Genomic DNA, 27494 nt, shown 5'->3' with positions numbered 1-27494 from the left:
TCCGTCATCATCCTCTGTGACATCCCCATTTTCACGGCCAAAAAAGACCGATTTTGTTTATGCTTTATAAAAAATCAGAGTTCTTCTTTTAATAAAAATGTTGCAGAATTTATTCCCAGAAAAACACGATAAATATGTTATTAAAACATTTTCAAAGAAACGTATTTTATTCATTTTAAAACGTTTGGGATGTCATCGTTAATACAGAAACATAAGCATAAACAGAACTTATATTTATTTACACTAGTGATCTACATCTCTTTAAATTTCTCAATGTAATGTGACTTCATATCAACACCTGTGATATAAATAAACTGAGTGGGCCAGGTTGGGAAACCTGGTGAGTACATAGGGTTTTCAACCCATAATAATATAATTATTATGTTTAATCATCAAACAGTTAACCCAATTACCCATCCCCATTATCTTATTTATTCTTAAGGATCTATCCTAAGAATAAACTATTTCTTGTTCATTCATTCCTAAGGAGTATCCTAAGGAATAGGTATGAATTCCATTGCTGTAAATGACCCATCTGTCAAGCACAACTACTAGTTCTGTCACTAGGGCGTAATTGCCAAAATTGTGACATTCTCTATGGGGCGCATCTGCCGGAATAGTCCTTAAGGCGCATCTGTCGGGTTTTAGTGACAATATCGTTTTCGAGAGTCCACTCGCAATACATATCAATGGGTTTTTAGAGTACACCAATGAACACGTCGTTTACAACACCTACAGGTTGCGAGCCTGCTAGTGTTCCACTGGACTGTCTAGAATAGTCTGTGGTTGTCATCCATACTCTGCTGAATGACGGGGCCATCATTTGGGAAAAGGCTTCTCACATCGTCCACCTCTCACCCTCACCTTACGGTCTATTTCACCTCTCAACTCCTCATCCAACTCATATTTCATCTATTACATCTACCCATGTCTCACCCCAACATTTTCGTAGATATAAAATACATATATAGTTTAAATCATTTAAAACATGTATAAAATCTTTCACCGAGCATAGACAGCAAGTAAACAGACAATATGCACACATAGCACGTAGTAAATACTTCATATCTATGTGTAAGTTGAAGGGGACCATGCACTCACCTGAAAGGTGGTGACTCAGCACTTGGACAACGCTTCGATACTCTCAAAACGATATTCCTTCGATAAAAACTAGTACCAATACCACTAGGGTTTAGTCTAGCGATAACCGCGACAAATTAATTAGTCTGACTATTATTATTATTATACAAGCGTTAATAACACTCAATATAACTCATAATAATAGCCCAAATAATTATTTTAAGGACCTAATAACATTCCTATAATTATTTGAAAGCTATATTAAAAATTGCGTAAGCGTAGCTCACTTACAGAGAATTTTATCGAAAACCGGAACTTAATTGGGGCAGCGTTTCGAAACCGAAAGACTTTTTTTCTCGGGACTCCGGGAGCCTCGGGGCTTCCCTCGGGTGCTAGGGAGGTTCCCTAGGGTTTAGGAGAGTTTAGGACACTTAGAGAGAGAAAGGAGTTAGAGAGAGAAGTGAAAAAGGTGTGAAAAATGAAGAACTCTCGGCTCCCTTTTATAGCCTGCGAGGCCTCGGATTACGCTGGGCGTAGTCCTTGGCTATGCTGGGCGTAAGGCTCGGATAAGGGCGCCACCTCGGACTAGATGTCTCGCATTCCGGAAGAAGATAAGGGCGAGGGTACGCGGGGCGTACTGACTTCGGACGCGGGGCGTAAGCAAGGGCGACATGTCATCATCCGAAGCGACTCCGTGTTCAGCAAGCGACGGCTGAGATTTGGCCACATCACTACTCTCCCACAGATTTCGCAATTTCCACACCCGACTTCCAAAAATCATAACTTTCGCATACGAGCTCCGTTTTGACGTTCTTTATATCCACGCGAAGGTGGGAACGTACTCTACAACTTTCATTTAGACTCTGTCGGCTAATTTTGACTCGATTTTAAATTTTATATTATTAACAGGCCAGGACAGGATTGGTCCGTTAAATCCTCATAACTTCTTCATCCGACGTCCGTTTTCGCCCATCTTTTTCTCGTTACGCTACTCTTAACGATATCTTCGATTCTCGTTTAGGTCGTGGCGGCTAAAATCACTCGATCTAATATTCGAATTTCAGGCTGTACACCGCTAATCCGAAACTTCGAAAAATCATAACTTCCTCATACGAAGTCAGATTTGGGCGTTCTTTTTATCGATGTTCTTAGTTTAACGTATTCTACGAATTTTGTTTAGATTATTAAGGCTAAATCTCGCTCTATCGTAAATTCACTATTTACGCTTCCCGGTATCGTGCCGGTTCCGTCGCGAAACTTCGACGGGTCATAACTTCTTCGTTATAACTCGGATTTCGGCGTTCTTTATAGTTATGGAAACCTTGTGAATTATACTACAAATTGGTTCAAATTATTTATTCTAAATAATCTTTTGTCGAAAAGTCATTTTCGACACTTATTGCCTCTAAATTGACTAGCCCGGATCTGCGGGCGTTACATCCTCCACCTGAGAAAACGTCCCTTTAGATAACTCTAAGTGAGAAGAGTGCATCTCGAGCTCATCTTTGTGTTTTGGTGGTATTGAAGAAGAAGAAGAAGAAGAAGAAGAAGGTAGTGGGAATACTTTGGAGCTTGGAAGCAATTTGAATATGGGATTCTCTCCTTGCTAGTAACCTTTAGGAGGTAAAAAGCTCATAGGTTGATCATCCTATCTTATAGATCAAGGCATTTCTTCATTTAGGGCATTTTTGGTCCCAAGTATGATGATTCTCAAGCATGGCATGCTCTTAGTCGAATAAGTTGTCCTTTTAGACTTAATGAGGGGTCTTGAGTCATAAAAATGTGGTCTTGATGTTTAGTTTTTCCCCATGCATGCTCTAGAAGGTCTTAAGGTGTTAAGAAGTTGGGATTTTGTGTATTAAGCACTTAATGGGCATGCAAAGTCATAAAGTTGGAAACTTTATGACTCTTAGTGGTGTTTTGGCATTGGAATTGAAATTGGGATGTGAGAACTAAATGCATTAAGCTCTTATTGAGGAAAAGAGGATCTTGTGTGTATGTAGTGCGTAACCCAGCATATGTCGTGCATATAGGGTCAACCACCCGAATTCAGTCAAAGCATGAGTACGCCAATCGTAGGAGTTGAGTACATCCCGCGTACTCAACTGAGTTAACCGAGTTGACTCGTTGAACTTTACCTTTGAATAAAGCTTTGACCAAATTGACTTAGGGGTATTTTAGGTATTTTATGCTAATTAATTGAGATTAGGTCCTTGGTATTGGTTAAGTGATCGTTGAGCCGATTTTTGGGACCGATATTTATTCAACTTGTATTCAGATTGCGAGGTAAGTTTTCCTCACTATACCGTGGGTCGAATGCACAAATGTCGGCCCACTAGTTTATGTATCCTGGTTATAAGATAATGATATACTGGTATTTGGTTGAGTAGTAGATTTGCATGATTATTTGTATTTGTTGGTTCTGTGTTTAAGTTTATTTGTTTCATATGTTGACATATTGTGTTGGGTTGAGGTTGTACTGCTTTGTGATGTAGCCAATAAACCTAAGAGCATTATAGATATGACTTGAGGGCCGGATTGGCATGCCAGACTCATACTAAGGGCTTGGGAGCATTCCACATACGAGTTGAGGGCCCAATAGGCATGCCAAACTCGTACCGAGGGCTCGGGGGTATTCCAAACTTATGTTGAGGACCTTTCAGGGGTATTTGAGACATACGATGAGGACCCAATATATGTTGTTATATGTTGTGTGTTTGGTACTTTGGGGGAACTTTAGAAATAATGCTTTTGAAAAAATGACTATTTTTGTAAACAATGTTGATTAATGGTTGATTTTGGAAATTTTAAATTTATTGTGATTTTTGGGATGTTATAGTTATATGATATGTTGTTTAAGATGTTAAATATAAAATTTAAATATGATAATCACCATGTACGTCACACCAGCTAATTCACACTAATAAGTGTGTCATCCGAAACACTTGAGATTTCCATACTTGCAAACCATGTTCAATTTGTTAAAGAGAAAAAAAAAATAAAAAATAAAAAATGAAAAACATGTCATGAACCATAAAACTATAATAAAGACTAAAAGTATTAGACCCCTCAGAGAATTTCTAGGAAACCGATTTCCCCGAAATCAGTAATTCCTCGAGGTTCCCAACAAGGCAGCAAACCTGTGTGTGGAAAATCGTCAAAATTTCCTACAAACATCATTTCGTAGAAAATGTGTTGGAAATCACTAGCAAGTGACTGTTCCAAGAAAACCCATAGGAAAAACTTTATGTGAAACATTAACTTAATAAAAAATCATAAATATATGTGTTTATTTCTTTTAATAACGGCTAACATACACACACTTACTATTCTACTCCTAAATTTATACATTTTGTCTCTAACAAGACTTGAAGCCTTGAAACCTTTGGCTAGAAGTACCTTTCTGACAACTCCTGATACCTATGTTCTACTCCTAATTGGTTTTTGTAGGTTTTTTTTACAACATTTGACGTTTTAGTAACACAATTATCTCACTAACACGTAAATAGAAAGTTACAACATTCTATTTGTTAAGAGTTGAATTTCAAATAAACTTTTAAATTCTATTAAATTATGAACACGAAAATTCTTTTATTTTTTAATATTATAATTAGATTTAATTTTTAAAAAAAATATATAATCTTTCTTTTTCGATTATATTTTAGTTTATCAAACTTAACTGTGATATTAATAACATGTTAAAGTCGTACCATTGCGTTATGCTATCCATATTGATGATCCAAATTAATAGGTTGGGTTGTTATTTATAATCATCATGAAATTATAATCATCTAAAGTTTAAAATTAAAGAATTTGATTACACTATAATGACACCATATCTTAGTAATTAAGAAGTAAACATCAACGATAACATATCAGTCATGCATCACATTTTAATTAAGCTGCGAGAATATAAGGGGAAGCCTAAGCCTAAATTTGCAAGGAAAAAAAAGTCAGTTCAACAATCACTTAAAATTAACAGACTATTTTATATATAATTAAACATACATAATTATTATATGTCATAAATCAACTCAATGATTTAATTATCGTGGCTCAAGCACCTGAGCACCATCCCTAAACACCTTTTTTACCTTACAACCCCTTTGCAAGCTTGTTTATATATATATATATATATATATATATATATATATATATATATATATATATATATATATATATATATATATATATATATATATATATATATATATATATATACTATCTTATAAAACAAATCTCATTATTTCTAAAAATAGATTGAATAAAATAATAATATTTTTTTAAGACGTCCAAATCATTAAGCTAATTGTACAACTAATCACTAATAAAATAATACTAAAATTTAAACAAACTCCAATAAATCTTCTCTTCCAAGGTTTTGACCTGATCTTTTTTCATCCAAATAAATACTCAACACCCTATAATTTGGTCATTTCATGAATTTTCTTTATTATTAATATGACATGTTTCTTAAAACAAACTAATGATTGAATTGAAAATAATCAATCTCCATCGAAAAGAAATTAATTGTCGAAAGACACTATTTGTCGCCCGCCGCTTTGCGCGGGTAAACGGCTAGTGTGTAATATATATATATATATATATATATATATATATATATATATATATATATATATATATATATATATATATATATATATATATATATATATATAAACTTCACACCTCGTTGAAATGTGGACCAACATTCACAATCACCTTTACAATGTCTTCTATGCATATGACAATCACCTTTACAATGTCTTCTATGCATATGATATCATGATGATGCCCACAAAAACTATCAATTTATCTAAATATTTAGAAGTTTTCAAATAGAAAAAAACAGGGAGACCAACTCTCAACCATTAAAACACAAAAGAAACACATACCTAATCAGTGGTTGATTTGGGTGGGGGTTATATAAAAATGAATCCAACAAACGCAATAGACATGATGGGTGTGGAAAGCAAATATGAACAAAAATGGCTCAATAGATTATCGAAATAAACACCTATTTAATAATTTTAGTTCCTTTGCAACGGTTAGCAGTAAAATAAACAAAAATGAAAGAATACTCACGGAACTTATAGCAATCAGATAGTAACTCTGACAAACTGTTGTTGTCCAGCCGATTTGACATTAGCTATTGCTATGATAGAAGTATATACTCAACAAGACTTAATAGTAACCGAAACAAACGAAATTGAAATATATGTATTGCAAGCAAGGTTGCAGAAATCACTCAACGGTAGCTCGGCGGTGGAATGAGATCAAGGGATTAACCAGCTAGGCGGGGATTAATTGGGGACCATTAATTATTAAAAAATTAATAAATATAACATTAATCATAAGAATATAACATTATATCTATTTAAAAGTTACTAAAAATTAATAAATATAGCATTATAACATGATACTATGACTACAAAAACCCTTTTGATCCCTAATACATCATATCTAAATAACCAACAATTGCATTTGGATCTAAGTCTACATAAAATGGGGAGAAAAAAGTGTTATGAACATTGGGTTCCAATAGCATTAGAATGAGATGTGGACCTGCAACCTGTTGTCTACTGCATTTGGAACTTTGTGAATGTTGAGGGAATTCAATAGCAGAAGGCTGTGGATATGTGGGAATTCCATGATCGATGATTCCATCCTGATTATTGCTATATAATTATATAACACACTGGAGGCGGCGAACTGTTGTAGAAGCTTCAGAAGGCGAAGACTGGTTTAGCTTCGAGGATGACGACTGACAGACTGCGACGACGTGAATGGAAGAAAAAGACGGCGTCGGAGGAGGGACAAATGACATCGAAGAAGAAGATGGCGTCGTTTTAGAAGCTTCAGTTCATGCTTTCTTTCATTCCTTCAGACTACAGAGAGAATTTCAAAAAAGAAAAGAAATGAATGCGATGGAGTGAGAAGATCCCTAGCAACAATTCTAACAATTTGACACTTTTGCCCTTAAAGGGTTTTTTTTACTGATTAGGGCGCCTAGACCCGCCTAGACCCGATAATTTCCGTCTTTGACCGATTTTGACCACGTCCGATAATAGGGTCCAATTAGCTATAAACGTCGACGGTGGAAGACCGCCAAACGCCTAGGCGCCGATTAATCGGCCGCCTAGGCCGATATTTGCAACACTGATTGCAAGAATCAATCCGCAAGAAGACTTACAAACACGAATTTGTATTTAGAAAAAGGCATGTGTGATGTAGTGTCCTAACACAAACCAAACACTGATATGTTTAAAAGACACAACAATCAATCAAGAATATATCTTTATTCTGACGAAAATATCTATGCTTCCATGATTTTCCAAATAAAAAAAATAAAAAAACGAGAGAAGGGGCGATGTTTTTGTGTGTCTTAATCGTCACGGTCGATGGGAACCTTCGGCAATGTCCAACATCTTAAAGGTCGTGTCAGGTGATCACTTGTCACTTATCATTTGATGGTTTTTTTATTTTGCAAGTTTTGTTGTCAATTTGACTAACTTGTTTTCGAGTTTTTTTTAATGAATGGAAGAACAAGGAGAGGAATGAAATGGAAGATAATTATAAATAATTAATTGTGTCTTAATTCAAATGGAAAATAAATAGAATGGAGGGATTTGAGTCCATTTTTTATCCCTTTCCCTATAAAGTTCTAGCCCTCCTAAAACTGGCTTAACTAGTACGTCAAACATAATCTTAAACTCGCACAAACATGATATGTGTTTTAGGTTTTGTCAAAGCTAATAGTTGTGAGCTCATAGCTATTTTCGTGGATTTGCATTCACCAAAAGCTAATAGTTGAGAGGCTGTGTGGGCTAGTGGATAATTTTTGTGGGTCTTTAAAACAATTAATTATTTACAATTAATTATTTAATTGTGACTGATTATGTATTTACTATTTAAGGGGTGTTTGGATAAATTAGATTATAGCTTATTAGTTTATTTGCGATGGGAATAAGCAATAACCAAGGGGGAGATGCATATTAAAATAAACTTATTTAGCTTATCCCTACCACAATAAACTGATTTTTAAGGATTCCTATCCAAACACTTAAACTTAGTTTATTGTGGTGAGAATAAGCAATAAGCAATACACACCCTCTTTTTTCCATATCCAAATACCCCCTTAATCTGTTGCAATTGATTATTCATTTCCAATTTAATCAGTTGTAATTGATTATTCATTTAACTTGTTACGTTGTATAGCATTGCCAAATACAAGTATATGACCAAGTGGTTGTTTATTATTTATTAGGTGTGTTGTCGAAAAGCAACACCTTAACTGAGTTGGTTAATTCAAATCCATTAAAGATGACTGAATCATTAGACATAATGTCTAAAAAGGGGTAAAAATGAAAACTCAAGAGAGAGATCATATAACAAGAAACATAGCAATAACTGTAAATGTAAACAAATTATTTGTTGCAACATGTATGAACTATGCAACTATTTTGTAACAGGAAAACTGGTTTCATACACAGTATGTTCATTCATATCCCAAGGGTAAAATAGGGTTTCTTTATTGCATCCTTTAAATCTTAACAAACCTGCAACTCTTTTAAGGGCACTCTTTCTCATATACTTCACTTGCATATTTCCAGTTGATCACCTTCCAGATGTTCTTTAAGTAATCGGGCCTGACATTTTTATACTGCAAATTGTACAAAAACACATATATATAAGTTGAAATGTGTACAATTTGTATACCTTGATTTAGGATACACAAACATGAAATTTGTTTAATCACCTGTAAGTAGTATGCATGCTCCCAAACATCTATGCCAATCAGAGGAACCAAACTTGGACCTTTTGTAACCAGTGGGTCCTACAACAGAGATTCATATTTCAATAATTTGATTTCTGAAGTTTAATAGGGATACTAATTTGTCTCTGAATAAAACTAGTGATAGCTTACCTGGTTTGATGTGGTTTCAACCACAAGCCTCTTCAACTCTTTGTCAACAGCAAGCCACTGCCAAAATATATCATAAGTTTAAAATAACAAAAAAAAAAAAAAAAGTTGAAAGAAAAAACCAAAATGACAAAATAAAAATTAAGGAACATACCACCCATCCAGAACCTTGCACAGCAGCACCTTCTGCGTTCATTTTAGCAATCAATTTTTCCACAGAACTAAAGCTCTGGTTGATAGCCGAGCCCAAAGAACCATGTGGTGGCTCGCCACCTCCTTCCTGCAATAAGGTTTTAGGGTTTCAGTTTTGGTCAAATTATAGTGCTCGGAAGTCAGAATTATCATCTAAATCAGAAGAAGAAACTAACACTGGTGGGAGCGAGATTCTTCCAGAAAATTGAGTGATTTACATGACCTGCTCAGAGACATAAGGGTAGATTAGATATCTGTGGTTGTATGAATATTATTATCCTCCTAGCAACAAATTTGTCATACAGATGTTTCACTTTAACCTATTTAGGACTTGAAGGGGAAATTTCCGATGGAATGTAAGATACATAACGCTTCTAGCAAGTATTCAACCAAAAACACTGAAATCGACAAGATAGGAAATGATAGTGTTTAACCTCCGCCATTGAACTTAATAGCGCTCTGCAATTTGACAGCAGTTGAAGCATCTCCCTTGGTGATAGCATCATCGAGCTGCTCGATAGCTTTATTGTAGTTGGTTATGTAAGTCTGGTGGTGTTTCTGGTGATGGAGCTGCATGATCTCTCCGCTAATCGCCGGCTCCAGTGCGCCATAATCGTAGGAAAGATCGGGAAGCGTGAACGTCTGCAATCCACGCACATGTTGCTGAAACCTGGATATCGCACCTAGGGTTTTAGCAGTCGCGAGGGTTCGTAGAGCCATGTGTTGAGCAAATCAATTTGGGAAGAAATGGCGTAGCGGTGTCGGTGTCTTTGTTGGAGAATTCTCGTAAGTACAAACAAGTCCTTATAGTATCAAGCAATTCTTCTTTTGCACCTTAACGTTTTGCCACTACTTAAAATTTCGTCCTTCGTTGATTGAACTCTGTCGATAACAATAACATAATGAAAGTTTGGCTTTTTATTTACCGAATCTTTAGGTTTTTTATTTACCGAATCATTTTATAACATTTAGAAGTTACTTTTTAATAAATGAAGAATCTAAATTTTGTAAGAATAAGTAATTCAAACTTTTAGTCAAAAAGAATGTTGTATATGAAATTGGGGTAATGTTATTGTTGTTACCAAGATGCCTTTAAGTAAACTTTGTTTTTCCAAAAGAGCTAAATACATGAAATTAGAATGTATTTTCTGATATTTTTTGTTACAACATTATATTTATATTTCTTTTTATGATAGCATTATGTTATTTTAAGAAATAATTAAAAATAAAGTAGTGTGATAAGAAGAAACAAAGTACAAAGTTATTATAGGAAAAATAGAAAGTATATTGCTATTTCTACCATTTCAAAAACCATGTCTTAAATGTTTTTCAGGCACCACCATAAAAATCAGATCAGCAAAACAAATATATAAAATGAAATATTGTTTGATAATAATAAGTTCAAACTAATTAATAATTACATTAAGTAACAAACAAGAAAATTAAAAGCATAAACAGAAAATACAAATACGGATCTATGATACAATCTCCAGTATATATAGTACACGCTTCTGAAGCCAAATGTGCTAGTTTTTCAGTAATTCTTCAGCTTTCTTCACCCAAACATTGTAGATATCATCCGAATATAGCACAAAGTGAATCTGCAAACAGATCATAATCATGTTCTTTAACAGATATAAGCAAATATTGGAAACCATTCTGTTTAATCAACATCACAATGAAAGTACCTCTTTAAGGCGTTGAATGGGGTAGCCTCTAATTGAAGATATGGCCACAGTTGCAGCTTCTTCAAAAGGATATCTGAAATGGTAATTACACATTCTGTGAATGTATAACTGTTATCCTTATAAAAGAAGTAGCAAACTTAATGAACTCACCCATTGGCACCACATGATATGGCAGGAAATGCAACATATTTAAGACTGTTCCCACTAACATAACGCAAACAGTTCCTGTATGCATAACGCAAGGTAGCTGCAGGATTCTCATCTTCATTATAAACAGGACCAACAGTGTGGATTACACGATATGCAGGCAATTTAAACCCTCTGTGTGAATTCCTCAATCATGAGTTCAAGAAATACAAAGTAAATATCAATAATGGAGTCTAGATCTTGAGAACTTACGGAGTCATTCTTGCTGCTCCAGTTGGGCAACGTATTCCAGGGCGAACTTCACCAGCACCATAACATGCTGTTCGAAGCTCTGGGCCAGCAGCTAGATGTATAGCTATCAAAGTTACACAAAATTTGTTAAAAACGTTATGGAAAATGGATTCGATGTATTGGATTTGGAAGAGAATCACCTGCATCAGCACCACCACCACCAAGCATTCCCTCATCTGTAGGATTAACCTGTGCAAAATGTTATAAATCACAGAAGAAACGCTTGAAAACAGGTTGCCATTGCTTTGACAATAGGTAAATATAGATAATTAGATCACCACGGAAGAAGGAGACGATCAAAGAAAAACTTAGGGTTTTAATTCTAAAGGTACCTATGATCAGATAGCCACAATCATTTCTATATGTATTAACATGAGCAATATCATCGATTTCATATTCAAATAGATGAAGCAATCAACACAATCCTATATACATACAATAGCGTCGTAGGAGCCATCGATGAACCAACGAGTGATATCTCCTTTCTGAATCTTCAGGACCCTCGTGGGAGACAGATTGAACTGAACCATCCTTTTCTCAGCGTCGCCTCCATTGGTAGACATATTCAATGTAGACATATTGGATTTGGAAGAGAATAATCTTTCGACAACTGTTCGAAAAGCAATGGAAGTGCTGATTCGAGATTCCGGCGGTGTATATCTGAAAATGAATTTATGGATTAATGATCAGGGATTTTATCGTCGCCATGAAAATCTTAAATACACGGATGGAAAGAAAAAATCAATGGTCAAACACCAAATGTCAAAAACTTATCAAAGTGTAGAACATTTAATAAAGAAATAGTCCAATGGCAAAAAAAAAAAATCATCGGTCAAACTCAAACCCGAATGAGTCAAAACTTAGCAAGGTGTACAACGCGATTCTTTCTTTTCCCTCGTACCCTCACCAAAAAGCCAAGAAGTGTGCGGAAACTCCCTACACTTTTTTTTTTTTTTAATAAAATTAATTGATTTTAATAATAATTAGAATATAAAATTATAATGTCTATTTTGTAATTTTCGAAAACTATTTTTTGAAGAGAATTCAGAATTAGGGTGTATTCTGACATAAGACCAAATATAGGGACCAAATATGCCATTTTTAGAAACTTCTTCCTTCTCGTCGATGAACCTGCAAATTCAAAAAAAAAAAAAAAAATCCAGCCAATGACAAGAAGAGAGAGAGTGCGGCCTAAGGATTAATGTAAAAAAAGAGTCACTAATTTTTTAAAATGTTTAAAAAACATCCTCAAACTAAAAAACCTTATTAAAAGGTAACAAATTATTATTTGCCTTTTTAAAAAAACCATTCCACTGGCACAATCGGTTGCACAGGCAAACACGGTGTAATTTTTCTCTCCAGGCTCTTATTTTTTGTTATGTCTTTTCTTATTTTTTTTACGAGCCAACAAGATCACTTAGTAATGATTTATGTTTGTCTATATGGAAGTTTGACAGTGGAGTGCTAAAATCTTATACTTTGTTACTTATGTTTGAAGTTATGTATTCTTTTTTGAAGTGGGAAGGCGATGGTGTATTGAAATGGAGATTGTGATAACCACTCTTGATAAACATGGTGTTTTGAAGGTGTGTGTAGCCTTGTTTTTTTTGGCTTATTTCTGCGATAAACACCTTTGGATACACTTCCTCATTCCAGTGATTCCCTCCCAGACATGCATTTTTCTGCCTCGGTTGACTGCCATCAAATTTAAGCAAGAAAAAATGTTAGTTTGAAAAGAACAAAAAAAACTCATTTGCAGAAGAACTGTCAAAATCGACATACCAATGAATTAAGGAATACTATAAACTTTTTTTTAATAAATTAAGCATTTAAAAAATCATTGCATTTTCAAAAAACTATTTATTGTACATCTTGTTATTGCATATTAATCTTGTCATATTTAAATCTTCACTATAATAAATGGGCTAGCAAGACTCCTTTAGTAAATGGGATTGGGTCATGATGTTGCTAGCAAGACGTTCAAATTAACTTTGTTTTTCCAAAAGAACTAAATACATGAAATAAAATGTATTTTCTAACTTTTTTACTATAACATTATATTTATATTTCATTTTATCATAGCATTATGCTTTCCAATTATTTGTTATTATGGTATTGTACTTTTAAAAAAATGTCCAATTATAATTGTAATTAGATAGATGTTTCAAAGTATAATCTTCTAATAAGAAATAATAAGAAACAATGTTAGTATAGGGAAAAAAATTATAAATTATATTGTTATTTCTTGCATTTAACCCTTTCAAAAATCATATCTCACCATAAAAATCAGATCAACAAAACAAACCTATAAAATGACAAATGAACCAGAACTGATATCATAGCCAAATCTTTACTTGATGCGGAAAAAAGGAAATATTATTTGATAATAATAAGTTCAAACTAATTAATAACCGTCACCAACTCTACATCAAGTAACAAACCAGAAAATGAAAACAATAAACAGAAAATATGGATCTAAAATACAATCTCCAGGAGATAAAAAAAACACATTTCTCAATGTGCTAGTTTTTCAGTACTTCTTCAGCTTTCTTCACCCAAACATTATAGATATCATCCGAAAATAGCACAAAGTGAACCTGCAAACAGATTTAAGCAAATATTGGAAACCATCGTTTTCAATCAACATCACAATGAAAAGGCGCATAAGTACCTCTTTAATGTCATTGCAGTGGTCTCTAATTGTAGATATGGCCACAGTTGCAGCTTCATCAAAAGGATATCTGAAATGGTAATTAGTTAATTACACATCCTGTCAATTTATGATCTGTTATATTTATAAAAGAACTAGAAACTTAATGAACTCACCCATAGACACCACATGATATGGCAGGAAATGCAATATATTGAATATTGTTCTCTCTTGCAACACGCATACTGTTCCTGTATGCATTACTCAGTGAGGCTGCAGCATTGCCATCTTCATCATAAACAGGACCAACAGTGTGGATTACATGAGATGCAGGCAATTTAAACCCTCTGTGTAAATTCTTCAATTATGAGCTCAAGAAATACATAGTAAATATCAATAATGGAGTTTAGATCTTGAGAACATACAGGGTGATTCTTGCTTCTCCAGTTGGGCAACGTATCCCAGGGCGAACTTCAGGAACTTCATAACATGCTGTTCGAAGCTCTGGGCCAGCAGCTCGATGTATAGCTATCAAAATTACACAAATTTTGTTAAAAACGTTATGGAAAATGGATTTGGTTGGATTGGATTTGGAAGAGAATCACCTCCATCAGCACCACCACCACCAAGCATTCGCTCATTTGCTGGATTAACCTGCGCATAATATCTATAAATCACCGAGGAAACGCTTGAAAACAGGTTGCAATTGCTTTGACAATAATTTAAGCAAAACTTAGAGTTTTAGTTCAAAAAGGCATCAAATCTCATCATCGCGAAATGAAAATCGTTTATTTGAAATCTAAAGGTACGATGATTAGATAACCTCAATCATTTCTATATGTATTACTCGATTTCGTATAAAAAAGCCAAGCAATTAACACAATCATATACACATACAATCGCGTCGGAGGAGCCATCGATGAACCAACGAGTGATATCTCCTTTCTGAATCTTCAGGGCGCTCGTGGGAGACAGATTGAAGTGAGCCATGCTTTTATCAGCGCCACCTCCATTGGAAGACATATTCGATGAAGCTCTAACTGCAGCGCTTCGTTGCAGGAAGGAGAATGATCTTTTGACAACAGTCCGAAAAGCAACAGAAGTGCTGATCCGAGATGCTGGCGTTGTATATCTGAATATGAATGTAGGGTTTTGGGATCGATGAGAGAGAGAACAGAAAACTGTTGATGCGATTGATGGTGAAACTGGGGGCATTTGTTTCGCACACTGGGCTGAGTGGTAGTGTGGGACTGTGGGTACTGCGTGAGTTGCGTTATTCCTACGAGTCCACAAAATAGTCAGCCGAGTAACGACGATGATGAAGCAAGGTGGGCCATAAAGAATGATGTCTAAGATTTTTATCAAATTTTGTTAATAATAATTCTAAGGAGATAGCCTAATGAGAGCCATGTTTGCTAAAATAATGTATGATTCATTTTAGGGATAACATAAAACAAAGTAATTTATTTTTGTATATGTGTTTTTTTAAAGGAAACTTTAACGAGGGTTTCCGAAACAATTTTTGCACACACGATTAATTCAAATTGTGAACATGAGGCAATACTAATGCTCTAAAGTCGCTACATTCAAACTTCAAACTTCATAAAAATGATTTAAACGTGGGTTATAGTGGTGTTTTATGTATGTTATAGTGGTGTTTTTTTCTCTTAAGATATCAGGAAAACTATCATAAAAAGATTGGTAAAAAAATCTTCAAACTGTTCTTAACAAAAGGCATTTGGGGCTCTACCGGAAACCAACCATCAATCCCCAATGGGAGGAGTTAGGTTGTAGAGGAATGGTGGTCGTTCATGGTGAAGATGAACATGTAATGAGCTATAATAATAATAATAATAATAATAATAATAATAATAATAGACATTTAATGTTGTTTTGGTCGTTTTAGATTGTTTTGACAAACTATTCGGTTAGAATCAACATATTTGGCTGTGAATTTGGTTATAGTGGTCTAATTGGAAAATAAGATAACTATGACTTACATGAGAAAAGTACATAAATAGGGTGGCATATTTATTTACTATACCTTTATTGTAACAATAGAAGTTTATTCAATAAGTCTAGGGGTTGTTTTCGTGCTCATATATTTCGTAACACTTGTTGGTGTTGTGCAATTGAATATTTTTCTAAGGGATAAGGCTGTAAAATAGCAACATACATTTTAATTTGTGTTACTTAGGTCACTCAAGTTCTTGCATACATTCCAAGTTAATATACTTTCAAATCATCCGAAAAGTGTTGTGAACTTGTATCCAAAGAAAAAATAGAAACAATCAACACAACAATACCATTCCATGAGTTCAATAAACACAATAAACTTGACAATTACAAAGAATGACCTACAACAAAAAATAGCACAACAAGATGAATTACAAAAACTACCATCACCCTAACACACTAATCATGTAAAAATAAATAAATCAATACAATTTAGAAGAAAATGAAATTTCCTCTACCCACTAACCACGTGTCTGTCTGTTAGTCAGTCTATGAACAATGAAAGAAAAATGGAGGCGGAATCTTGACAATCAAAACGCACCACTGCTTTCACCCGCGGAGAGTGAAACGCATTCCGACTTGATATCAAGCCCCTGAAACCGCCCTAGAGGATCGCCGGAAAATAAACGATGGTGGTGGTTTTGCGGTGGCTCTGTCTGATTCTGGTTTCTGAACATGTTTCCTTGATTATATTGAACATGGTGCATACCCAGATTATAACCATCTGAAGAAGACGACCTTGACATTTCACCAGTTGCTATTCTCAGCCTTTCCACTTCCTGCTTCAGTGCTTCATTCAGAGCTGTATTTTGTCAAACCAATAACTCTCATTACACTTGCTTATATAAAATCCAGATAGTCACAGAAGGTACTTGAAACTTACCATCACGTAAATGAGCTTGTTGTTCCATAGCTTGTAATCGGATCTTAAGCTCTGTGTTTTCAGAAGACAGGCCATTTGTATCCCTCTGTATAAACGGCAACAAGATTAACCTCAAATATATGTTCATGAAGGTAAAAGGATCATTAGATTAGCAACCTGAAAGAGAGCCAATTGTGCAGAAAGGGTGGTTGCTTCTGTTTGTAGGGTGTGAACTTTTCTCTCGAGCTCAGATATATAGCGCGCTTTCCTCTCCTTTGAACGAGAAGCAGATTGTCGATTTGCCAAAATCCTGTATAGTACAAAGTACAAACCATAAGTTGATGATCTAAAATTCTCTGCCAGTTAATTTTCGCTTTACTTTGGATCGAATTCTTCTTTAGCTCCTAATAATGAGCGGATTTCAATCTCCATCTCTAACTATTATGACGAGATTTCCTAACAAAACAATTGCATCGATTCATAACAAGACTGGATTGAATTTTAGCAGAAGATTTCGATTTCCAAATGATTGGTTATTCGTATCTAAAATTGGTAAATCAAATTACCGAGTGCAAAGACACTCGTATTTTCCTATTAGAAATGGACAGAGTAAGAAGACATTGAAGATAAATCAAAAAGTACCTCTTAGCTCGCTTAGGATCAACAGTCCACAACTCAGCAAGCTTATCGGGAGCCATTGCCTTCTTAGCTTCAATGCTTTCCCTAAAAAAGATAGAGCCATCCACTGAGTTGCTATGTCGATGTCGTGGTCTCGACATACCCTTTTCTCCATCACCGTCGTCGCCGTAATTATCGTCCGAAGCTCCGCCTTCACCAACCACATTGACATTGTTTATCCCCCGACTGCTGTCCGGAACGCCACCACCGTCTTTCAAGCTAGATCCGAGCTTCTCCATGTCCATGTAAGTAGAAAACAGATCATCCTCAGATCCAATCTCTTCGAAGCTTCCAGACGGTGCATCGAATGAGTCTGATACAAGATCTAGATCTTCAGGTAGCCGAAAGTTGACCTCCGAGTGTGCACGCCGGTGGTGAGACGGCCTGAAAGGAAAGGTTGCAGCATTTGGCGGGATAGAATTGGGATTTGATGGATCTTGCATTTTTCTCAATTGCGTGAGTCCGTGATCTTCGCTTACGAGTCTTTCCTGGTTCGCTCTCCCCTTTCTTCTATTCTCCGCTCAAACAAAGGGCAATGCAAAGTTGCAACTTGCAAACCAAGTAAAGAGTAAATTAAAGGTAAATCAGAAAAACTTTGTCTAAATTACACGGGTAGGTTTGAGATAATTTGTAGGATCATCTCTAATTCATTTTCTTTAACTCAGACAATAAGAAAGCGAAGGGTTCGAAATCACCATCTTTTCAAGTAAGTGCATGGTCCCTTTCATCTTACACATAGATATAAAATATTTTGTATAAACTACGTGCTATGTATGCATATTATCTGTATAATTGCTATCTAAGTTGGATGAACGATTTTATACAAGTTTTATATGATTTAAACTGTATACTTATTTATATCTACATAATATGTTGACTAAAACATGGGTAGATGAAATATGAGTTGGATGAAGAGTTGAAAGGTGATATAGACCACGAGGTAAGGGTGAGAGGTGGACGATGTGAAAAGCCTTGTTCCCAAATGTTGGCCCTGTCATCTAGCAGAGTATGGATAACAACCACAGACTATTCTAGACAGTCCAGTGGAACATTAGCAGACTCGCAACCTGTAGGTGTTGTGAACGATGTGTTCACCGGTGTACTCTAAAAACCCATTGACATGTATTGCGAGTGGACTCTCGAAAACGATATTGTCAATAAACGAGATAACCCTAGAAGTTGTGCTCGAAGGACAATACTGGCAATTGCGCCTCACATAGAATGTCACAATTCTGGCAGTTGCGCCTAAGCAATAGAACTAGCAGTTGTGCTTGACAGTTGTGTCATTGACAACGATGGACTTCGTACCTATTCCTTAGGATAATCTTGAGGAATGAATGAATGAGAAATAGCTGATTCTTAGGGTAGATCCTTAAGAGTAAAGAAGATAATGGGGATGGGTAATTGGGTTAACTGTTTGATGATTAAACATAATAATTATATTATTGTGGGTTGAAAGCCCTATATACTCACCAGGTTTCCCAACTTTACCCACTCAGTTTATTTATATCATAGGTGTTGATATGAATTCACATTACACTGAGAGATTAATGAGATATAAATCACTAGTGATAATGAATGTAAGTTATGTTTATGCTTATGTTTCTGTATTAACGATGACATCCCAAATGTTTTAGAAAGAATAAAAATACTTTTCTTCGGAAATGCCCTGATAACATATTTATCATGTTTCATTGGGAACAAATTCCGCACATTTTTATTAAAAAGCGGTACTCTGATTTTTATAAAGCATAAACAAAATCGGTATTTTCTGGCCGTGAAAATGGGGATGTGACAGTTGGTATCAGAGCATTAGTTTAAGCGAACTAGGAATATGGATTTATTTCTAGACTTAAACTTAGAATGCTAAGCAATGATTGTGAGGAGTGTGTCTAATAAAATTTAGGTGAAGCACCTGAATAGACACAAGCACTAGCTAATTTAGGGAAAATACCTAACATGTTTTTATATGCTAAATGATTTATGATATGCATTGTATGATCGGATCTATGGTCTGTTGCCAACCGGATCTGGAAACTTTATGTGTTCAGATTTCTAAACGTTTAATTACGGTATTAGAAATGGCATATAACTTTTCAGAGTAATAGGGAGGTTTACACGTCGATCGTAAATAAAATCTTTCCTATCTTAATTCTCGTCATTGCACACCAAACGTCTGAATTGGTGTATAGATCGAAATGGCAAGAACCCGAAGTGGAGTCAGGAATGCAAATGGAAATAGGAATCAACAACCCCTAGTGATTGAACAAATACATGTTGTAGTAGAAGCTACACCTGAACCAATCACCACGGCTGGAGTACAAGCCATGATTCAGGCTATGTTAGCTGAACAAAGTGAAAAAATGAGGAGGATGTTGCATGAAAATAGGGACGAACCTACCATGCCCATTGAGCGACCTGAGCTAATTCCCGAGCAATCGGAGGAAGGGAACTATAGCCGCCCTATGAGTCAAGTTGGGACTCAAGGAGAACGAAGGAATGGCCCGGAGAGGAGAAACGACAAGGATGGACGAATGTATAAGAACTTCTTGGGTGCGAAGCCACCAAGCCTTTCTGGAAGCCCGAAGCCGGTTGAGATTATTGACTGGATCTCCAAAATGGAGATGGTGTTTGAGAGTTGGTGCAAGTTGTTGGCAAATATAATGCCACGAGGAGAAGCCATGCAAATGTCTTGGGAAGCATTCGTGGAGCAGTTGAAAATGCAGTACTACTCAGAGATGGATCTGATAGACCTAAACAACGAATTTCAGAACCTGAAGAAAGGAAAGATGAGTGTGGATGAGTATGCCACCGCATTAGAACTATCAATTGTGTGATAGTTGAATATTGGGCTAATGGACTCCATATTAGAGGAGTGGACGAATTCTATGGGGGAAACCCATTAGAAATCGTCCAAGGCCTCTAAGGAGGGAGTCCATGGGCTGCTTAGGGACTAAGCAGTCAAATTAGGGTTTCCTTGTTAGATAACCCTGATAGCCTCACTATTTAAGAACCCCTAGGGCACTAAAAATGGGGCTAACTAATTCCTTAGGGTTTCTAGACGTTTTTGGGTGCCTCTTCTCTTCTCCTTCTTCATCCTCTTGCTCTTGGTGTTTGTGAGCCATTAGAGGAGTGACACTTGTGAATCTAAGCTTTCAGAAGCCAATTACAAGGAGGATTTGAGATTGTTATTGCTACATAACAATCAAGGTAAGATCCAAACCCTATTCTTATGTTAATATCGATTATCACATGCTAGATCTAGGGTTTAAAGTCTTGGATGAATGCATGTACAATAGAGAAGCCTAGATCCAAACATTAGGGTTTGTATGAGCACATAGGATGTTCTTATGACTAAAACCCATCAGTGGTATCAGAGCCAGGTTGGTTTCTATTGTATTGATGCTTCGTATATTCATTCTTGCTGTAAAATCGATTTTTGGGCTCTCTGTCTGATGAACTCGACGTGTTCCATGAGGAACTCGACGAGTTGCATGAAATCGACGTGTTTTGCTGTCAGACAGAGAGATTCTCGGGATATCATGCTTATTTTGTTGTGGGATAATTTCCAAATCGTTTTTTACTGATAAATTACGAATTTTATTGATATTGGATGATTATCCTTACCAAAATAAAAGATAATTTCAAATTAATCAAATGTTTACTTCCTTATATGATAAATGTTAATTTTTTGGATTATTTGATCATTATCTTGCATGAAATTGAATTAGGTCATAATTAGATAATCACCAATTAATTGTTTAATTACCTTATTTGTATTTTGATCTAATAGTTTTGAAAGGTTTCAAAACTTGCCCTCAAGTTTTGGAATTTAAATTTTAGTTAAAAGTTTAATTTTAAAGTGTTAAATTCTAAAACCCTAATTTTTGAAAAAAAAAGTTCAATTTGCACCCTTATGGTTTTATTAAATTAATTAAGTGTATAATTAAAAGAGAGTTAATAAATCCATAGTGATATGGTTTACATTTAATTAAATTAAAATTAAAATTTATTAAATTAGACCACCTAGTATTTTAAAAGTGTAAAATACACCATTATACTATATATAACATTAAAAGTCTAATATTATATATGTATAACTTAAATTGCTAGTCTTACCGTTAGTAGGCCTCATTCACGAAGCCGATCTATAAGGGGGGTATAAGGTTATGACCTATAAAATGCTCGTTTAATGGGTGTCCACTCTCACCCACCGCTTCCTTGATTGGTGGAGGGTTGTTAGCCGAACGGGTAGGATAGGGCAAACCCTCTCCTCATTAAAAGTATAATGAATGTTAAAGTAACTAACTGTTTTACAAAATTCTCAATCTTAGTTACTTTAGGCAAAAGTGAATTTATGTAATTCCATGAAATTACACTTTGTACCTTTGCAAAGACGTTAGTGGAACGTGTGTTGTTAACCGAGACACTAAATGGTTCTAAGCAAAGGTAGCAAAGGGCGACTCAATGTTTGTCATAGTTCGGTGGAGCGTGTGTGGTTAACCGGCACATCGAATAGGTGACTGTAACATTGAGGGCACCATGTAAGTTTGCATGGTTATTCACACCATGTTTTGTGATCCTCGGCATCCCAGTCACAAATCGAGGGGCATATCGAGATTTAAACATGCCATTGAAGAGTTCAATGAATCTCAAAGGATCAAAGAGTTTTTCAGTACATTGAAAAACCTAATCTCTTTTTCGTTTTTTATGGTGAAAAATTAGTGAATCGTCATTCACTTACCTTCAAATGTTCTGCAATTTGGGTTACTGCATCCCTCTCCCAAGTTGTAGAATATTGTGTTGGGTCCCAGCCTTAATATCTCATTTGAGTGATTTATTAAGGACTCAATCAATCAACTAACTTGATTTTTCTCCTATTTTGTAGATGTCTGAATCTAACCGTGGTCTTCTTGAATCCCATGGAAAAGGTTTTCCTGATCAAAGTGAAAGTCTGTTACACAATGAAGGTGAAAGATCGATCCTTGCATTGTGGATTAGCTTGATTTCACTTCCTCCACCTCATCATGTTGTTCTCCCAAACCCACAAGATCGAAGAATTGAAAAGTTCAAAATCACTCAAGCCATGTTGGCAATGAAACATGAAAATGGAAAATCCGTGTGTGCTCACGTCCTAGGGATGAAATCACACATCGATAGGTTGACAATGTTGGGTGCATCTTTTCCAAAGAAGTTGGTTGTAGATTGGGTTCTTCAGTCACTCCCTAAATCATATGATAAGTTCGTAAGAGAGTATTATATGATGGATCTTGACGCGACCCTCATTGACCTAACTTACATGCTTATTGCTCCTGAATCATAAATGATTTGGCAAAGTAATGGAGCATATTTGTCTGGTAATTCAACCAACGATGCTTCCGTGGTCGCTCCAGGAGAAGCCACTTGTTTCTGCTGCCAAGAGAAGGGGCGTTGGATATGAAGCTGCCCAGAGGACCTGAAGAATCTAAGAGATGGGAAAGTCAAACAGTATGGCTCCACTTCAGGTAATATCCACTATCTATCTCCATTAAGTTCCTATTCATTGATTCTTAATACATAATGTGATAAGATTACATCTGAATGTTTTGTAGGATCAGAGAAAAAAGAGGAAGCTTGATGGAAAAGCAATATGAGTCTGATCATGAAGAAATGGATCACGATCGCATGGATTTGAAGATCAGATTTTGAGCTAAGAAAGTTATGATAGAGTTGTTAGGAATATTTGATTACATAGTTTTTCAATTAATTTTGCATTGTAAGGACATGTTTTTCCGCTGCATTTATGAATAAAATAATTTTTTTATTTTTTTATTATTTATATATATCCTTGCAATGAAATCGTTGTGAAAAATTGATGTTTGTGTATTTCTATAAATGGATGTGATTCTTAATTATGTTATTTATGGAAGTGTCAAATTTCTCTAAGTAAAGAAAGATTCTCATCGTCCAAGTTTCAGTTGGACCAAAACTTGGAATCATACAACTTGTGTTGTGTGATGTATGGAAATCTTAGTGCTTAGGAAATTAAGACTAATTCCTTGATCACACAAGTACGTGAGACAGGTGAAGGACTAAAGGAATAGAACACAATGTTGTGAACTAGTCAAGTCCACCACAAATAACAATGTGACTATTCGTCACAATTTACCAAAAGTCTAGTAAATGTGGTTATACCTACAAGATTAAGTGTAATTCTAAATCACTGAAAAGTTTTAATGAATGACAGAACGAATAAGAAGAATTAATGAAGGCAGAAAGATAAAAGGTTTCTCAAATCTAAGAAGAAGGGAGAGTACTTTTATATTTGTTGTATGATCATTTGAATGATTAAGAAGCATATCACAATTGATCCTCTATGGACATCTTAGTGCACTAGTATGGCCAAGAGGAGGAATCAGAAAGTGTTGAAATGATTAAATCAAAAGGATGAGTCATACTTCATTCCAAAATCAAGTCTTAGAATCGTATTCCAAGATTGTGAATTGAGTGATACACACTCATCAAATGTGAAGTAGAAAATTGTTTTTCTTAGTCTTTCACGTTTGAAATTGGTAAGTTGCGATGTCTTGGAGAATACAAGGACCAACTAAGACCAAATGTGTGTAATGTTTTGTCTTGATATAGACACACGCTAACTCTTGGATATTTCTTTATCAAGAAATGTTTTTTGATAAGAGAATCTAATTTGTCAAGAGGTCAGTGGGAGTCTAAAGATCTTGAAAAGTTTCAAGAACTAGTCAAGAGTAAACCTATTAAACACTAGCACACGACTTGAGGTTTGTAACCTATCGTGTTAACAAAATTCTATTTTTGTGCCAATCCTGTTGAGTGATTATGCATATAAGTTCTACGAGTTCTCAATAGACTGCATAAGGCAAGCACCTTGTTCGATGAAAGTACATTACTTGGCATAAGTGAGCTGCTAGATAACTTGGAAGCAATGGTGGGACCCTTGATGACAAGAAATTAATAATGAACAAGTTATGTCCATAAGAGTTTGAATTTGTCACAAACATTATCTTTCGATTATGGTTATGGCAAATTCACATGGATAGGAACACATACACCATAAAATCTAAGTGTCATAAGGTTTCTCTCCTTCATAAAATGATTGTGAGGAAACGCTTTCACTAAGAGAGATTTTAAGGAGATAGCGATTATGTAAATTGCATTCTCAAATTCGATTATGATTACGGCACCCCACTTCATAGTTCGAATTGTGAGATTTGGCAACTAGTCTGAACATTTGGGACTTAGTAAAATAAGTTCTGAATTAGTTTAGACACACATGTGAGCTGTCTAAGAAAAGGTGTGTGATTTTGAGAAGCTTAGATAAAGGCTTATCGAAGCATATCGTATTAGATACAATGAACTTTGGAGGTCAATAAGTATTGTTTTCTAGGAGTTTAGCTGGTTTCTAAATACGTGTCAAAGCTAGTGGGAGCATAAAACTTATGTTGTAATGGATATAATCATCATGTTAGTGGGAGCATGATTATTATTTAAGTATTGCAAGTTGGCAATATTAATTATAGAAAAACAAAAGGTTTCACCTTGCAAAGTTGGAGGGGTTGAAAAGTTGTTTTTGCTATAATTAAGGGAGAGAATGTTATACTTCATTTCCAATCTAAAAGCTTAGATCGAGAAATTTTAATTGAATTCGGTAAAGGGTATATTTATTATTTGCATTCTCAAAGTTCGATTATGATTACGACATCCATCTTCATAGTTAGAATTTTGAGAACATGGCAAATAGAAATATTATGACTGTATTATAGTAAGAAATTGGTAAAGTATCACGTTTTTTTATTATGAATTGTATCCCATGCGCTTCGGGTATAGGATTGATTGCATATGCTGTAATATTCGACCGTTCTAAAATTTTTCCAAATGCCTACAGCATTTAGAGGGAAAAAGGAAATAGAATCGGTTTTGACTAAAATAATTAAACAACTGCCAAGGACAATCTAAGGTTCGCCAAGGATTGGTCGCTTGTGGACAATTGAAAGTATAGTCATGGATGGACCATATTGACATTATTATGAATAGATAAGATTCTATTTAGAATGAGTTGTCATATGGAAAATATGGAAATGTTTCCATATTAGGAGATTAGATATCGAGAATCAATGTCTAGATTATAAACTTTTATGCAAGAAGGATGTTAAAAGGAATGTACTTTGAATATGAGACTTCATGGCTATGGAATTGTCTTGTAACAATCTCCAATAGAGTATTTTGTAATTTCATTGGCCGAGTCTTAGTGACTTTTGTATGCCGTGACATTACGAAAGGATTGTTTCATAAAATGTTAGAATCTAACATATTCTAGTAGCGGAGAGAATTTTGTATTCTTACACTAATGGATTAGGAATTGTGAAATGAGTGTGATTGAAAATGTTATTCAGTTATACTATTTTACAAAGTAAGGACCATAAGTAAACATAGTGTGCATGCTAAGATCATGGGACAATTGTTGTTATAATTCAAGTAATAAGTTGATTACCCGAAACATTATACAATGAATAATGTGTAATCAATATGGTGATTAAATAAAAGGAGTTTTATTTATACTCAAAAGTTTGGGGCCATGTTGGGTTCGATTATTCTTGTGTTTCACTTTGCATGTTTTGACTTCCTGAATAATAAGATTATTCAAACGTTTCACAGTCGCTCATACCTTGGGAGTAGGTATGAAAGAAGATTGTCATGAATTGGTTTCTAGATTTCCTAAAGTGTATTAGACATAGCAAATTTTTGCTGCAACGTTCATGAGTGCTTATGAATATGATTTGAGTAGTGGATTAAACCCACGCTCACTTGGATCGCTTCATGGATTTTATCATGAGTGATTTGTGAGACGATAATATCGTATATTCTTGAAACCGAGATGTGTAAGTTGTATCTTGTGAGTCGGTTACACATTATGTAAACGCACCAGTAACTTGGTGTTATAAAACGTATTGTTGTGTGTGATTCGGTAAGTGAGTGCAAGCGAGCATTGAGTCGGAGTTTATCCGTTCCTTTTATCCAAAGTGGGATAAAAGTGATATATGTGGGCCCCTCGATGATTTAGTAATGACACCTAAAGTGCTTGGCCAAGCCGGGACTAAGTTGATGTGTTCAATTGTAGTCTGTTGTTAGTCGTCATAAATCGGAAATTGGTAAACAACACATAAATTGAGAGAATGTTTCAAATCCATGTCTCAGTCTATACGATATCAAGAATGGAGGAATATATGATCCCTTATCTAAAGGACACGCTTCTGATAAGATCAGAGTTGACATCGGCTTTTGAAAGCTACTATTGCGGATCAAAATCTGAAGTCATACACATAATAGTTATTAGACTTATCTAAGTGGGAGACTGTTGGATTAGTGTCTAAGTCCATAACTATTTTGGTATGTACTTAACCCGTTGGTGCATGGTCCTTTTGGGTTGCCTTCACCAAAGCAACTTGATAGGATGAATTATGGAGAGATATGATTAATTATGATTTATTAATATATTATGAAAATATTATATTAAAGGGGAAATCGTATTGTTTAATTAATATTAGTTAATAATTAATTAAGAATTATTTTTTTGGCTAAAAGAGATTAATTAAACTTAGGGGACTAGAACTATCAATTGTGTGATAGTTGAATATTGGGCTAATTGACTCCATATTATAGGAGTGGAAGAATTCTATGGGGGAAACCCATTAGAAATCGTCCAAGGCCTCTAAGGAGGGAGTCCATAGGCTGCTTAGGGCCTAAGCAGTCAAATTAGGGTTTCCTTGTTAGATAACCCTAATGGCCTCACTATTTAAGAACCCATAGGGCACCAAAAACGTGGCTGACTGATTCCTTAGGGTTTCTAGATGTTTTTGGGTGCCTCTTCTCTTCTCCTTTTTCATCCTCTTGCTCTTGGTGTTTGTGAGCCATTAGAGGAGTGACACTTGTGACTCTAAGCTTTCAGAAGCC

At 35.2% G+C, this 27494-nt stretch overlaps 4 protein-coding genes across 4 annotated transcripts; all 4 read right to left on the bottom strand.

Moving 5' to 3' along the window:
* Positions 1 to 8469: 8469 nt before the first annotated feature.
* Positions 8470 to 9954, bottom strand: LOC145066557 (superoxide dismutase [Mn], mitochondrial-like). Its single transcript, XM_079013850.1, has 6 exons — positions 9631 to 9954; positions 9373 to 9419; positions 9159 to 9284; positions 9008 to 9064; positions 8840 to 8917; positions 8470 to 8743 (listed from the first exon to the last, which is right to left on the bottom strand). Exons 1-6 carry the CDS (start codon positions 9914 to 9916, stop codon positions 8651 to 8653), a joined length of 687 nt encoding a protein of 228 aa, XP_078869976.1. The 5' UTR covers positions 9917 to 9954; the 3' UTR covers positions 8470 to 8650.
* A 595-nt stretch (positions 9955 to 10549) lies between these two features.
* On the bottom strand, positions 10550 to 12093 carry LOC145070498 (uncharacterized). Its single transcript, XM_079017440.1, has 6 exons — positions 11760 to 12093; positions 11463 to 11511; positions 11284 to 11386; positions 11035 to 11205; positions 10885 to 10957; positions 10550 to 10797 (listed from the first exon to the last, which is right to left on the bottom strand). Exons 1-6 carry the CDS (start codon positions 11898 to 11900, stop codon positions 10723 to 10725), a joined length of 612 nt encoding a protein of 203 aa, XP_078873566.1. The 5' UTR covers positions 11901 to 12093; the 3' UTR covers positions 10550 to 10722.
* Positions 12094 to 13653: 1560 nt separating this feature from the next.
* On the bottom strand, positions 13654 to 15256 carry LOC145070739 (uncharacterized). The gene is made up of 6 exons (XM_079017699.1): positions 14870 to 15256; positions 14578 to 14626; positions 14398 to 14500; positions 14149 to 14319; positions 13994 to 14063; positions 13654 to 13919 (listed from the first exon to the last, which is right to left on the bottom strand). The coding sequence occupies exons 1-6, from the start codon at positions 15185 to 15187 to the stop codon at positions 13845 to 13847; spliced, it is 786 nt and encodes a 261-aa protein (XP_078873825.1). The 5' UTR covers positions 15188 to 15256; the 3' UTR covers positions 13654 to 13844.
* A 998-nt stretch (positions 15257 to 16254) lies between these two features.
* Positions 16255 to 18080, bottom strand: LOC145070603 (bZIP transcription factor 18-like). Its single transcript, XM_079017553.1, has 4 exons — positions 17493 to 18080; positions 17028 to 17160; positions 16872 to 16956; positions 16255 to 16790 (listed from the first exon to the last, which is right to left on the bottom strand). The coding sequence occupies exons 1-4, from the start codon at positions 17969 to 17971 to the stop codon at positions 16519 to 16521; spliced, it is 969 nt and encodes a 322-aa protein (XP_078873679.1). The 5' UTR covers positions 17972 to 18080; the 3' UTR covers positions 16255 to 16518.
* Between the last annotated feature and the right edge of the window lie 9414 nt (positions 18081 to 27494).

The sequence above is a fragment of the Lactuca serriola genome, chromosome 8 (genome assembly GCF_051521515.1).
Source record: "Lactuca serriola cultivar US96UC23 chromosome 8, Lser_US96UC23_V15, whole genome shotgun sequence".
NCBI classification, from domain to species: domain Eukaryota; kingdom Viridiplantae; phylum Streptophyta; class Magnoliopsida; order Asterales; family Asteraceae; genus Lactuca; species Lactuca serriola.
Note: the sequence above shows the minus strand (reverse complement) of the source record. Positions and strands in the feature narration are given on the sequence as shown.

Coding starts and splice junctions, on each gene's coding strand:
- LOC145066557 (XM_079013850.1), bottom strand. CDS start 9,916: ATGGCTCTACGAACCCTCGCGACTGCTAAAACCCTAGGTGCGATATCC. Junction 9,285..9,372: donor AGAATCTCGCTCCCACCAGT/GTTAGTTTCTTC, acceptor ACCTTATTGCAG/GAAGGAGGTGGCGAGCCACC. Junction 8,744..8,839: donor AGCATGCATACTACTTACAG/GTGATTAAACAA, acceptor TACAATTTGCAG/TATAAAAATGTCAGGCCCGA.
- LOC145070739 (XM_079017699.1), bottom strand. CDS start 15,187: ATGCCCCCAGTTTCACCATCAATCGCATCAACAGTTTTCTGTTCTCTC. Junction 14,320..14,397: donor GGAGAAGCAAGAATCACCCT/GTATGTTCTCAA, acceptor GAATTTACACAG/AGGGTTTAAATTGCCTGCAT. Junction 13,920..13,993: donor ACTGCAATGACATTAAAGAG/GTACTTATGCGC, acceptor ATCTGTTTGCAG/GTTCACTTTGTGCTATTTTC.
- LOC145070498 (XM_079017440.1), bottom strand. CDS start 11,900: ATGTCTACATTGAATATGTCTACCAATGGAGGCGACGCTGAGAAAAGG. Junction 10,958..11,034: donor ATATCATGTGGTGCCAATGG/GTGAGTTCATTA, acceptor TTACCATTTCAG/ATATCCTTTTGAAGAAGCTG. Junction 10,798..10,884: donor CCATTCAACGCCTTAAAGAG/GTACTTTCATTG, acceptor ATCTGTTTGCAG/ATTCACTTTGTGCTATATTC.
- LOC145070603 (XM_079017553.1), bottom strand. CDS start 17,971: ATGCAAGATCCATCAAATCCCAATTCTATCCCGCCAAATGCTGCAACC. Junction 17,161..17,492: donor GATCCTAAGCGAGCTAAGAG/GTACTTTTTGAT, acceptor TGTACTATACAG/GATTTTGGCAAATCGACAAT. Junction 16,957..17,027: donor CACAATTGGCTCTCTTTCAG/GTTGCTAATCTA, acceptor CCGTTTATACAG/AGGGATACAAATGGCCTGTC.